General features: G+C 39.8%; 1 protein-coding gene across 1 annotated transcript; it reads left to right on the forward strand.

The window, feature by feature from the left end:
* The first annotated feature begins 224 nt into the window (after positions 1–224).
* Positions 225–10,802, forward strand: lrguk (leucine-rich repeats and guanylate kinase domain containing). The gene is made up of 22 exons (XM_028399469.1): positions 225–265; positions 339–475; positions 643–693; positions 943–1,044; positions 1,180–1,261; positions 1,383–1,483; positions 1,734–1,815; positions 1,946–2,070; positions 3,118–3,261; positions 3,472–3,552; positions 3,745–3,831; positions 3,903–4,009; positions 4,514–4,633; positions 4,873–4,969; positions 6,872–6,985; positions 7,086–7,287; positions 7,853–7,966; positions 8,438–8,601; positions 8,701–8,789; positions 9,060–9,128; positions 10,188–10,306; positions 10,566–10,802. The coding sequence occupies exons 2-22, from the start codon at positions 344–346 to the stop codon at positions 10,793–10,795; spliced, it is 2,412 nt and encodes an 803-aa protein (XP_028255270.1). The 5' UTR covers positions 225–265; positions 339–343; the 3' UTR covers positions 10,796–10,802.
* Positions 10,803–14,802: the final 4,000 nt, after the last annotated feature.

Below are 14,802 nucleotides of genomic sequence, written 5' to 3' on the forward strand. Positions count from 1 at the left end.
TTATAAGTGTTTGTAAGTATTATAAGTCTAATTTTTACACCTTTGTAAGTTGTCAATTTTGACTGAGGTGACAACAAACTACATAATTCCGTTCACATGGTTGCTTAGCGCCAGTATTGTGTGCTTTCTGTAAAAAAGCTAAGTTGCTAGCTAGTAGAGGTGAAAACAAACTACATGACCCACAATGCTGTTCGCCGGAAATGGTAGTGTGTTGCCAGGTGACGGCAGTTTGTACTTCGTTTGAGAAAACTAACTTGCTTTCCAGGTAGATATTGAACATTTTAGAACTACGAACACCTCGTCGTTGAATGCTTGTCAGCTAATCTTTTTTTCTGTAGGAATAATGAAACGAAATGAGGAAACGAGTCAGCAGCAGCTGTCTTCCGTGTCGCCTAGCTGCGTCTCCCCAGGGTCCCTGACTGATGCTCCCTGTGCAGAGAGCACCAGCTGCGTTGAGGAAAACACAGATATGGAGGTAAGAGCACGTATTAGCTAGCAATAAGCTACGTATGGTGTCAGATTGTAAAGAAAGTCCTTCATTGTAGTTACTGCAGTCGTATTGTTTTATTGGCAGCACTATTACAAAGCTACATTATACTAACAAAAGCAGTGACTCCACATGTTTATTCTATTGTGCAACAGGTAAAGCAGGTGACCTTGTACAAGAGGTCTGTGGATGTAAAACAACACAAGGTCAAATGGTCGATCATTTGCAATTTGTGATAGCTGCATTAGCAAAGTGTTGTGCATCAGCAGAATGTATGTGTGTGCCTGTAGTGCATGAATATATGCATGTTTCTCGCTTTTTTAGGGTCAGGAAGCTGTGAACATTTGCTTATAGTTACCTGGTGTCAATACACGGTGTTATAGCAGAGGTGCTTATAGTTCTATGCATGCTGCATTCTCAATTTTAATAGAATACTATCATTTATTTATTTACAGAAGGATGGTGTTTTAACTTCAGAGATTGCCGGCAGCGGTCTTTCTCATCTTGGAATCTCTGGGAACGGGCGGCACTACGTCTACTGCGTACTTTCTCTACCTGTGAGACAAATATCAGTTGTACATGTTTTACACAGCTTCTCATGTGTTTTTTCATTTACTGTTTGTAATTTGGGCAAATAACTTTATACTGCTCACAAAGTTGCAATTGCCCTTTGTCTATTTGTTCTTCTTTAGAATCACAATCTCAGGGACGTATCTGTGTTGTGCAATTACGTTCATCTTCAAAAGTTGGAATTGCCACACAACAAAATTAAAGGTGGGTTAATTAAGATTAATCATCCCATTTTATATTTGTTATTTATATAAGCCTGTGACTTAATTACCAAGACATTAATATTTTTTTTCTCTCACTGTCATTAACTTCTCACCACTGCTAGATTTATCCTGCGTGAGCCACATGCCATATCTCGTCATCCTGAATGTTTCTCACAATGAAATCTCCACGTTCTTTGAATTCCAGCCACCCAAGAACCTAACGGTAATGCAGGACCTTGAGCTGACAGGATAAGACAACATTTGATTGGTGGCTTGGGCTTCACTCTCTTCATGCTATTCCCCTAAGATAGGCCTGCATTTCCATAGCCCATCTGTAGCCACTTTGAATATGCTTACAAGGCATTTACTGCCCTTGAATGACGATGAACTTTACTTTTCCATACTCTGTGGAAGACTTTTCTTCAGTGGGATGTGCTGAAGATTTTCACAACTGTTTCTTTTCTCTGTTTCAGGAGGTCAATTTGTCCCACAACTGTATAACAAAAATGAAGGATCTGGCAGCCTATTTCGCCCTCACTAAACTGGATCTGGACTGTATCCGCACTCAAAAACATTTACATTCATGCATGTGAATGTGAATTCTTTGCTTCTGCCTCTGTCGGTCACACTCACCTGCATGTTTTCCTTGTAAAAAAATGTACTTACTTAACATGCCCATCCTCAGACAACAGCTTGTCTGAAATCTGCGGTCTTCAGCAATGTTGCAGGCTCAGACATCTCAGCCTGGCTCACAACAAGATCTCAAGGATCAGCGGTCTGGACGGTCTGCCACTCGCACACCTCTGCCTTGTAGGTTCTTTTTCAGAAATATGATAAACTGGTGCATGCAGACTTACATGCATTTTAAACAGGAGTCTTAATTTGCTTTTGCCTGCTGTTGGCAGTTCTTCTGTTTACATGTCAGCTAATTAAGTTTTTCCCTCCATGTTTCGTCTACAATGACACACACGTTGAGTTGGTCTTACATGTGTGTTTTACTCTATGTATGTTCAGTTTCACCCTCTGTTTTTGGCCACTTTTATTCATTCATTAAAACCTTGGCCCCTTGTTTGAAATCACCATATGGTCCAACAGCAGGTCCTTCTCTCTGCCTCTCTCTTGCTCCTTGTATGTGTGCACACATGCATGTTCTGTCCTTTATCAGTGTTTCCTCATTGTCAGCAACCATCAGTTGGACTGCGCCTTCCCCTGTCTCTGTCTGTAGCTGTGCTTTGGGACCAGCTGCTGGTGTGTTGTGTGAATGAGCCTGGACCAAGTTCAGACTCACACACACATACACACACACCCTGTCCAGCATCCATCCATTCCCATCCCTGACCCCTCTTCTTCACACTCTGCCTCCCTGAACAGCACAGCACTATCAGCCAGCCTGTTTTTCCAGCCCATCACAGCACCAACCCAGAACATCACGGGACCAGCACAGTTACCCACCCCCACTGACAGCAGCCACGTGCCAGGCAGCATGCTTGGCAAGAGCAGGGTGATGTGTGGCCAGCAGGCTAGATAACAGCTTTTGTCAGTGGGATGGAGTGAGACTCAGGCTGGGGACCCTGACAGGGGAGGAGTGCCGAGGTCTTGTTCTTTAGTTAGTTAGCGTGCTGTGCTAGCACCTCGCCAGCTGTTTGCCTGTCAGTCCTCACCTGTCAGGATTTAGCAGAGAGACTGCCTGCCACTCATTGCAGCACTGATGGAAAGAAAGTTCAGGCACCCTGCAGATGGACCATGGCATGTCCTTAATATTTATTATTTAGAAAGAACTGTGTTTTTGAAGCCAATTGTATGCCTTTGATTTTGATTTTGTAAATGAATCTTTTTTTCCAATTAATCTATGTCTAGAGGGGGAACCAGCTGGAGAGGATTGAAGGTTTGGAGCACTTGAAGAACCTGCAAAGTCTTGATCTGTCTCAGAATCGTATCACCAGTCTTTCAGGCCTCCAGAACCTCCATCTAGTGGGCTTTATCAACCTGGAGAAAAATCTGGTAATGAGCTAAGAAAACCTTAACAATATGCAGATGATCAATTTTTACACATTGAAACCTGGAGCATTTTCAGGAATGTTGTTGTTTAACAATCTTGTTTAGGCCACCTGACATCAGAATATATTCAACAACAACAGTGAAATAGATGTTTATCATCACTATTATAGGTTTACACAGATTTCTCCCCATTCACTTTTATGTTTATTTTAGGTTGCTGAAATTGAGGAGTGCAAACACATTCACAATCTCCTACAGCTGAGAGACCTCAATCTTCTGGGAAATCCTATGGAGGTAATCATACTCGTTATTAAACAAGTGGTGCCTATTCACTATTTAACTATGTATCTGATATGTAAAATGTCTTATGTACTGACAGCCACTTAACATTGTTGGTGTTTCTACCAGGCTACACTAAAAAGCAAGCTTTTTGTCAGTGCATTCACCATGTGCTTTTGTAACATATGCCCTTTGAATGTGGTGTAGGAGCAGCCTGATTACAGACTGGCAGTCATCTTCCTCCTTCAGCATCTGACTGTGCTGGACCAGGAAAAAGTCACTGCTGAGGAAAAGGTGTTTTGTGACACATTTTGCAATTATGCTGCTGATATGACACTCACATGATTACTCCTTTTAAATCCCAGGTGTCAGCGGTAAACGAGTATGACCCTCCCTTGGAAGTGGTGGCAGCCAGGGATCACATGACTCATTTAGTGTATGAGCTGATGCAGCCTCAAGTCCTTTATGACAGGTTTGCATTAATAAATGTATAATTTGTTTTTCTTTGTGTAATATCAACAAATTTGTGAATTTACCATGTGTCTTACTTAAAGGTCTGCTACAAAGGAAGCGCAGCACTAACACAAAGGTTTCAAATAATCAATACCAAGAAAGTTGTTTTCAAACTTGGGCAGCAGTTTATCTGCAGTGCTCCTGCGCTGCTCGTATTATCTGCTCTGTAAAAGAAAAAATTAGTTCATGTATCAGCACTTTTTTGAAAACATCCATCATCAGCAAATAAAAGCTGCAGCTACCATCAATTTAACATTCTCATCTGGGCTTAATAGAAAGTACACATCCATAAGGCACCCGTTTGTATTGACTGTAGAAGTGGCTGTCAAGAACAACGAGGTTCTGACTTGATGGTTTCTTATGCTCACTTAAGAACTCAAAGAATACGTGCTTCTGAAGCAAAGATGGTGCATGTAAAACGCGAAACCTCTGTGTGTGTGTGTGTGCGTGCATGTTTATGTAGTACACTGCCCAGTGCAGACTCTCCCTACCCTATGCTGGTGCTGACTGGACCTCAATGCTGTGGAAAAAGAGAGCTGGCCCACAGACTGTGTCAGGAGCTTAGTGAATACTTCGCTTATGGGTCAGTCTCATTTTTTTCTACATTTTTACTTAAATTCACAAAATAGCTTGTCTGCTTTAAAAATTAATCTCTGGATGCCATACTATAATATTAATAATATAATAATAATACTATAACATAATAATATGACTACTAATCAAACCTATATTATTATCTGTAGATAATAAGTTAAGCCATAATACACCCTTTGTAAACATACCATCACCAGATTGTATTTCCTATATTTCTGTTTCCCACAGAACCTGTCACACCACCAGAAGTCCCTACTTCGGAGAGGAGGATGGAATTGATTATTATTTTGTCAGTGAGGAAGATTTTCAGACCATGATTCATATGGTGAGTCATTAATTAAAAAAAATGTACTTATTTTGAGATGTGTGTTCAAAATACTCTCAGTGCCATAAATCATTCATATAAACTACTGTTCAAAAGTTTGGGGTCACTTGGAAATGTCTTTATTTTTTCAATGAAGATAACATTAAAGTAATCAGACGTACAGTCTAGACATTGTTACTGTGATAAATGACTGTTCTAGTTAGAAAAGGCTGATTTTGAATGGAATATACACAAAGGTATACAGAGGCACTTTTCCAGCAACCATCACTCCTGTGTGCCAATAGTACATTGTGTTATAATCGTGTTAAAAAGGCTAATTGATTATTAGAAAACTCCTGTAAAAATTATGTTAGCACAGCTGAACTGTTATGCTGATCAGAAAAGCTATAGAATTGGCCTGGTGACCCCAAACTTTTGAACAGTAGTGTATATTGATCCTTTAATTACCTTTAATAAAAATGCACCAAGTGGGTTGTGAAAGCTGTATTTAAAATGTGCTGTGTTCACACATCTCTTTTAGCAAGTTTCAAATTGACTTTATTCACTGTGGCTGTAATAAAATAAGTTGAGTTAATTATTTTTTTCTCGGGTGGATTGATTTTACTTTAACTGGGGGATATTATGTTTTAAAGTATTACCTTTAGTTGAATGGAAGTCTTTGGAAAAGTTATAATGGCCACATTAATTCAGGTTAATTTTATGATGTGTTTTACATCACCTTCTGTACCTCCAAGTGATGATAACTAGAGAGAAAGGCACTGAGGTATTTCAAGCTTTGAGTATGCAGACACAGGTTAAAAATGTCATATCTGTTCTCCATCATTACATAAACTACTTCTGTTAAGCTTTAGAGAAAACAAAAGCATAGGTTTTCTTAGCCAAAAAGGTCTTGGACACATTTGTTTTCCATCTTGTCTCCTGTGTCAAGCTGTCTGTTATGTAAGAAAGCTAGGCATTATTTATAGAGGTCTGGGTCATGCCGTGATTTACAGAGGAAGGGCTTTGATGCTGGTATTGATGCTTTTTGTCTACTTCAGCAGAGGTTAGTTTAACAGTCTTCCTTCCACTCGATTTGTCCATTCTTCTCCTCCTTCCATTCTTCTGTTGCCAGCGTCTTGGTTTATTGCCGTCCTGTCCTCCCTCCTTTTTCTCTTACTCTTCATGCTCTCACCTTTCATGTGTCAGCTGCCCTCAACAATCATCAGATGTGCTTTTCACTAACTTTGCAGTTATAACCTCTTGAAACCACCTCTCATGGCTGTTCTTATACAAAATTACCCCCAAATCAGCTGTCAGTGGTCCTTTACTGTGGAGTGTTTTGTGTAATCTTTCTATAAAAAGCTCTGGTAATGTGGAAACATGTTTCTAATCCACTCAGATTGGTCAGTTCCAGTAGCCCGAGTACAGCCCCGCCACTTTTCTGGGGATTTTTAACTTATAGTTTGCCCTTTTATAATGCAAATATGGATCTTTGATTTTAAACACCACACATAAATTCAGTCAAAATGATCATCGATAGACAAAATGCATGATTGTAAGATAATAAATTATTTCTTTGAACATTTACTCCAGTTAAACTGCCTGTCTATTTGGATGTGGCCATAAACCTTTGTGAGTGATAAATTATGCAGGTCAAATAAAGCTCTAAAAGAAAGGCAGACAAAAGGTCATGTGTGAGAAGTAACAAAGAGATTTTTGCCCTCACTGCTAGGTCAAAAGTTCAGTTCACAGGTGAGCAAATGACTTCAGGTTGTTAATCCTGACAGAACACGCTGAGGCTGTGTATCATGTCCACGTTAGGAGATAAGTGGGGCTCATACCTGCGGTGATAACATGATGAATAGCAGGGCAATAAAATATCCTCTCATTCTTTTCCTTTATAACTGGAAATGGCCTTTATAGGGTAAGTTTGTCCAGACCATGAAGTATGGGGGTCATAACTACGGCCTCACCAGAGATGCAATAGAGGACGTGGCTAGAAAAGGACTAGGTTGCTGCGTGCATATGGAGCTGGAGGTATGGAAAACTCATAGTATGAAAGTACATTCAGCAAGCAAGTGCCACATGTAGACAATAAAACCAGATGGAACACTACTCTGCATTTCTGTCCATGCAGGGAGTGTTCAGTCTGAAGATGAGCTGCTTCCAGCCTCGATACATCCTGCTAATCCCCACCCAGGTGGGGAAATACACAGACCACCTGAAAAGCCGTGGACTCTATTCCGAAGCACAGATCGACTTTGCAGTGTCGCGGATAGAGCTCTATGCCAACACCAACAAACAACGTCCAGGATTCTTCGACAATGTTATTCCCTCCGGTACAGCACCATTTTCAGTATTCATTGGCATTTAATATCAGACATTTAAATGTTCACGATCCATTCATCAGTTATTTTACTAATTCCTAGAGAGGCTATTTTCAACACTTTAACTTTTGGATACAGTGTTAGAAACTCTGAAGTGTTTATTTTGATTATTGTATTCACAGGCGATTGACATTGTATTGGCCCACAAAGCTAGAAAAATATCCAGCGTTACCCAGGCTTAGCATCATTGACATAACATTAGATGGATTAACACATTTCATTGAAATACATACACAACACTTTCAACATAATTACCACATGTATTAAATGCACATTGCTTCAGAATGCTGCAGTGTGTACTCAGATATGTTGGCTGTTTTCATAATGGGATGAACATACAGGGACTGTGGGACACTCATCACTTTTATGCACTGCCAGCAAGCACCTCATTATACTGAGGTCATCCCCATATCTTTGATTTATTACTCTTTGATGGGAGATGCATTTGCTCTGTTCAGGGCCAGATTTCTTTTGTGTCTCACTGTGTAAATGTGTGTGTGTGTTTGTGTGTGTGTAGATGACTGGGAAGAAGCATACCAGACACTGAGGCAGGTTGTGAGGGAGTACCTGTTGCTAGAGGAGCCAGAGGACAGACAAAACAACAGAACATCCCTTGACAACCTCTCTACAGGTGTCTGTGTTTATTTGTTCAGATCATTAGCTGACTTAAAAACCAAGACACAGGTTGCCAAGTTCAGCCAATTGCCCTTGGAAGTTTTAAGGGCCACTGCACCAAATCCTTGTACTGTTTTTTTAAAGACTAGTGTGAGATTTAGCAAAATCTAGTGGTGGAATTGTCTAGTGGAACCAATTGCACAAGGCTTTTCTAATGCTAGTGTTTGATTTGTTCCACCCGGGCTAGAGTGGAACTGTGGTGGAGGAACATGAAAGTCTCCTTCTATAAGGCACAGGTCCTTTAACATGGAGCCAACATAATTATGAATTTCATATTGCATTCCTACTACAAAATCTAAATATTGGTCCTTTCAAGTTGTCAAAAATTGTTGTCAAATACAGTGATTTCAAAATAGATCAATAATCCGTGGCCAGTCAGCTATCATTGAGTGACACAGTCCTGATATAGAGTACCTGCCTCTTTTAGCCCTTCACCAGCAGCCAGAGGAGAAGCCATCCTCACCCTTGTCAATGTCAGGAATGGGAGCACACGTGTCACCCTCTACCACAGCTCTCAACCCCTCAGAACCTTCCTATAGATCCCATTTTAGCAGGATCCAGGCAGAGCTCAGCCCTCAGAAGAGCCTTGTGGTAAGATCTCATATTGATTAACAAATGCAATATTAATGTAACCTGTAAAAGAAAGTCAAGTATACATTAGACTACTCCTCCTCTTCTCCACTCTCTCAGGAGCTGGCTTCAATCAAAAAGCGTGAGCAGCTGGTGAGGGAGGCCATAGTGGGGAAGAGACCAGGGGTCTACAGCCAGCTCTTCAACAGGTACAAACACACTCCACTGCACTCCAGTGCTTAATTTCAAGTGGGCACTCTCATCTAGTTTAATTGACGTACTTGTCCTACCTGCATTTGATTTCCAGTCATTGTTTGACATTGAGGGTAAAGAGGCAGGTGCCCAAATTATTTGAATCTAAATGTTTGTTAATATGATGGGCTCCCCGAGTCCCACCTGTCACCAGTTACGCTTAATACAAAATGAATGGCCAAACATTCTCTTCAGCATGTTACAAACATGTTTTCCTTCTCCCTTAGTTCTGCTCAAACTGCCCCATCTTCACTAAACAATCGAGATCCTGGTACACATTATGATCAGGATAGCAGGTAAGCACAAATACAGGTACAGGTGCTCATTCCTACCAATCTAAAAGTATAAACACATGTTACTGTTTGAACAGAGTCATTCTTCAAAGATGAATACAGTTGCATGCAGTCTCTTAATTCATAATAGTAGCTTATTGATTTATGATGAGGCGAGAGAAACCAGAGGAAGTCTTGTGGTTTTATAAAAAACAATCACAAGCCAAGATTTAGGAGCAGGAAACAGCTTTGCAGCGGTATTCTTGACTGCCTAGGCATGTCTTCTTACAGCATGTGTTCACTTTTATCGAGCTCATTTTACTGGTACAAGCCATGCTGGGACAAATCTGACACACAGACTTGCATACACACAAACACCCCCCCCCCCATTAAACTCTGATTTTAGTGCTTTTGCTGCTTTTTAGCTCAGCTGTGTGTGTGCGTCTGTGTTTGTACATTTACTCCCAAAGTACATGCACTGCACAAATTTGCATTTAACATTATTTTGGTTAATGTAAAATGCATACGTACAGTGTACAGTGTACATGCAAGTGTACAGTCAAACTTAATTTTTTCTCTGTGGCCACACAAGGCAAGTTTCACCAAACTTGTTGAAAACCTATGTCTGTCAGCACAGTCTGACTAACACCTGCCCCCGGTGTGTACAGTAAGCATTACTCATACCTTTAGTATTTCTGTGGAGGATTCCAGGCATCTGTCTGTTTACTGTCTATTTATTGGCACCACTATCACATGCTGTGTGTTGCATTTTGTGTTAGCGTGTGAATACCCTTGTAGGATAATCGTGATGAGTAAAATAAATGACTTGTTCGTCCCTGGGTACACCAACAGGAACAGTAATAATGTTTTCACTATTTTCACACCTTTATTTTCGGAAAAAAAAGCTTTTCTTTATATTTTTCTCACTCATCCATTGAAACAATCCTATGTTTGTGCTGCTGCCCACATTGCACCCCTCGCTGCCTGAATTCCCTTTGTCTGTCTCTTCTCTTCTTCCCTAACCTTCGATCCATGGCCTTTTCATTCCCTTCCATCCTCTCATTTGCTTGCTTTCACAAGCAGGTCTGATACGTCTCGTGCCAGCTCGGCTCTGTCTGTGCCCAGTTCAGCCGGGGCCTCGTCTGCCTCAGTGGAACTTCTAGATATCTCTGTCCTGGGACAAACCTTGGACACACTCAAAGGTTATTATTGCCTTTTTATTTATTTTTAGCTATTTCTGTGTGATTATCTATAGCCAGAAAAGCTAGAGATGTGGTAAGAGAAAAGTTTACAAGTAATCTTTTGTGCTGTATTTTTAGGTATAGCATTACAGTATATAAAGACCTGTCTATGAACAAAGCAGTACATATGATTAGAATTCATATCATATAATGTATGAACTATTTGTTTCCATTCTTTTCCTCATATTTGTGTATATAAAGTCTAATATTCCTGTTTCAGACAACATGACATCAGACCAAATGCCCGATGCTCCACATCCAGGAACAGGTCACCTGGCTACGGTTGCATCTCCTTCTTCTGATAGACGTCCAGGATCCAATGTCAAGCCCATCCTGCCACCGATCCCCACTGGCCGCAAGACCCCAGTAGCACCCAGCCCGATCCCTTCACCCAGACCAAGCTCTAATCCGACAGTTGAAGAGGGAGCAGGTGCAAGCACGGAGGGTTAGGTTTCACAGCGAGTTTTGTTCAGAGTTCAGAGTTTTGTTCCAGAATTGTTTTAACAATGAAATGAAGTGATTCAGAGCTTGAATTAAAGCTACACTTCTGTCCTGTTCTAGTTATTAGAGTAAATACACAGACAATGTGGACTTAATAATAATAATAATAATAATTAATAATAATAATAATGCATTGGTCTTATATTGTGCCTTTCTGCTCTGTTGGGCAGGCACTCAAAGCGCTTACATTGAGATGCATTATTCTTTCACACCACATTCACACAGTGGCAGTGGTAAGCTACAGATGTCGCCACAGCTCCCTGGAGGAGACTGACAAAGACGTGGCTGTTGAGGTGCGCCTACGGCCTCCGACCACCGCCAATTCATTCATACACATTCATACACCAGTGAGTGTACTGGAGGCAATGCGGGTAAACAATGGCTAGGGAGGAGCTAGGGTCGACCTGACTAGACTATTTACCTACAGGTAAATGCAACCCTGTGCCACTTTTGATATGCTGCTACTACAACTTAATTTCCCCACGGGGATTAATAAAGTAAATATCTATCTATCTAATGAGTCGGAGAGATTTCTTTTTTCTTTTTAAATGGCGCTAGCTTACTCACTCAAAGACTGCATATAAAGATGGAGGACATGGCTCTGCATCCACCCCTTGTACAAAAATTATAAGTGAAATTTCAAACCTGTGACTATCCAAAGCTAATACAGTAAAGTATCATTTGGCCTTTCCATCACTTGATTTCTTTTTGCTGCTCTTCTTATCTTGAGCATTTTCCATAACCTTCATCTTAATTCTCTTCTTCTAACCCTGTCATTGCTGGTCAAAGTAAGTCAGCTAAAATCTGGCATAGTGTGAAATACAGTGACATTTACCTGCTGTTGACAGCCTTAGCACATTGTGTGAACTTATTTGGCAAATGTTTTACTGTAGCAGGCATTAAATTATATGTAAAGGTCCCTTACTTTTTTAAATCTTGACCTCTTGAACTTTAATAGTTAACAGTCAGCCACCACATGCTTGTTGCTGTTGGATTTCATTGTTAGAACTCGCCTGTTCCTGTTATCTGTCACTCAGGCTGCAATGCGTCTGTATGTCATGCACTGGTTATATTGTGTATCATATTAATGACCATATACTGTGTGCACTATAATTACAGATGTGCTCTTCGTTTTTGTTTAAGAACTGGCATACTGCCCAAAGGTTTATATTGTTGATGTTCTGATTGGCAAGCGGCTGTCATTTAGTCATATTAAATATAGCTTCTTGAAGAAAATGACAACATATGCATGACTAAAGGGGACATTTGTTCATCTTTAAAAAGTTGTTACACGCAGTATGTGGTACATGTCATGTTTTGTGAATGTAGCATTACTTTTCCTGACGTTATATTTCTTACTGCTCAGTAAACTCATCAAAAACAGGTTTGCCGTTGGCATCTAGATACTGATCTAGATATCTCATCTAGATACTCTTGTCCTTGGATGATAAATACATCATTAATCTTTATCTCCTGTGATGGGATTATTTATTCAACTGGAAATGCATTCATATGGAAGTTGTTGACAGGTATTAAACCGTGAGCCATCACAAATAAGTTACTGTGTCTTTGACAGTTTGAGTGTGTGTGCTGCACACAAACATGCGTACTTGAGATCCAGTGTGTTTATTAGTGGTTCATAGTAAATTGTCATCTGAAATTGTCATCTGTCACAGATGTATGCATTGCATATTTAACTTGTCCCTTAGACAGTCTGCTTGTAGGCGCATGTGGGTGTGCACATACAGTATGCATGTTTTGTTTCCTGGATTCTCCGTGTGTATGTAGCTTTACTTCACGCAAACACACACACACATACACAGCACACCTGGCCATCCATCACTGTCTGTCTTCCTCTCAGGCAGCAGATGTTGCAACCCTGGCATAATTCTTTGGAAGTTTGAAGCCAGACAGTGTCTTTAGGGCCCCTGGGGTCTAACCTACTTAGACTGCAGTCAGCACCTCACAGTAGCTCATCATGGACTAACATGTTGCCTTCCTGTGCATTAACATTATATTCGATGCAGCTATGTGCACGATAAAGGCATGCAGAAGTGTAAAATGAGGTGATTGTGAGTGAGTGAGAAGCTGCTCCCTGTGTGGCTTTTAGAAAACACTGTCCACACCACAGAACATAACACAGTCTACTGAACCATTCATCCTACCTCATTTAACCAGCTGCTGAAAAATAAACATGTAGCACACTTTAGTGTAACTCCTTTATACAGGAAAAAGGAGCAAGAAAGAAAGATGTGCATCTGAGATTTATGTCTTGGAGGAAAGAGCTGTTATTGCAAAGATATGCAGGAGCACATTATCAATTTCCACAAAGCTGAAGTACTCAGTGTTACTATTTAATTTTTTATGACATTTGTAAGACTCAAGCAATATTTTTGATTCCAGAAAGAATGGTGTGAGAAATAACAGAAATTGGAAGCAGCACTACATCAGTTTGACTGACAGAGCGGGTATCACTCTTGGTTTCATGTACTGCACTCTAGTTGATGGAAATAACACTGCAAAGCTCAGAGGTACTCAGTGCATGTGTAAAATATGCAGAAGTCTTTTCGAACAATTTCATAATATGTGACTCTAAAACTGTATGCAGTTGTACTTTCCTAACTAATACTATGCAATAGTATTAGTTAGGAAATGCAATAGTATTAGTATTGTGTAGTATTTCTAATATACTAATGCTGTAAGCACTGAATGGTCTTGGACCAAAATACATTCTGGACTTATTGGTTCCCTATGAACCATCCAGACGCCTGAGATCATCAGGGACAGGGACCTACTGTGTGCACCCAGGGTCAGGACCAAACAGAGTGAAGCAGGACTCATTTTGCCCCTCACCTGTGGAACAGCCTTCCTGAACACCTGAGGTCTGCTCAAACGGTCACTTTATTTAAGTCAGGCCTGAAAACACACCTGTTTACTGCAGCATTCTCCTGTACTCTTCTCATTTAATCAACCTGATTTTATTTGATGTTTTTTTATGATTTTATTCGTTTTATAATTGTAATTTCATCTTATGTAAAGCACTCTGAATTGCCTTGTGTATGAATGGTGCTATATAAATTAAGCTTGCCTTGCCTGTACAATAGTAATTCTGTCTATAATACACTATACCATACTATTATAAATATTATATATATGCATGCTAAATAATCATATACAATATACTGTATACATTTTACTAGCCTTAAATGAGACTATTTTGTATGACACACCTCTCAATGCTATTAATCCACTTACTACACTATATACATCTATCTACATAACCTTACTCTAGTAATACTTCATATACTGTACTATTCTTATGTATAAACTGCACTAAAGTTTGATATGCATTTTAATTTATTATACATATTTACGTATTCAATATTCTATACTGAACAATGCTATGCTGTGTTGCTAACATGTGGTCTGGCTATTCAAAATTATACTATACTCCATTTATCATATTACATAAACTGCACCACATCTTATGCTGCATTTTAATGTACTTTATTTTATTATACAGAGAAAAAAGGCAAAAGAGGAGATGAAAGGTGCATTTCTGCTCCAGCTGTTTGCTGTGGAGTGAAATAAACTATAGCTGTGAAAAGCTGTATATTTACATTGCTATTACATTTATTTACATCTTAATAAAATGTATTTTAAGTAAGATGAATTTGTACTGTAAGAGATGCTCTTTGGACACCTAATGTATTCAGTCATATTCAGCTGGCAGCTTCAGTTTAATATAATGATACTCTCACATTGCCAGAGCTATTTGCACACTCCATTTCACTGTGCCAACAAAGGATAAAGCTCCGGCTGAACCTCCTGTCATTCTCAGATAGTTCAGAAAATGATCTCGGTTGTTTGAATTTTTTTCAAAAAACAATTGGAATTGTCAGCGAGGGTGTTTTGTTCAAATATGGAGCTGTTTTCTAAGTCAAGCATAGACTTAC

The sequence above is a fragment of the Parambassis ranga genome, chromosome 2, assembly GCF_900634625.1.
Source record: "Parambassis ranga chromosome 2, fParRan2.1, whole genome shotgun sequence".
NCBI classification, from domain to species: Eukaryota; Metazoa; Chordata; class Actinopteri; family Ambassidae; genus Parambassis; species Parambassis ranga.

Coding starts and splice junctions, on each gene's coding strand:
- lrguk (XM_028399469.1), top strand. CDS start 344: ATGAAACGAAATGAGGAAACGAGTCAGCAGCAGCTGTCTTCCGTGTCG. Junction 476..642: donor AGGAAAACACAGATATGGAG/GTAAGAGCACGT, acceptor ATTGTGCAACAG/GTAAAGCAGGTGACCTTGTA. Junction 4,634..4,872: donor AGTGAATACTTCGCTTATGG/GTCAGTCTCATT, acceptor TGTTTCCCACAG/AACCTGTCACACCACCAGAA.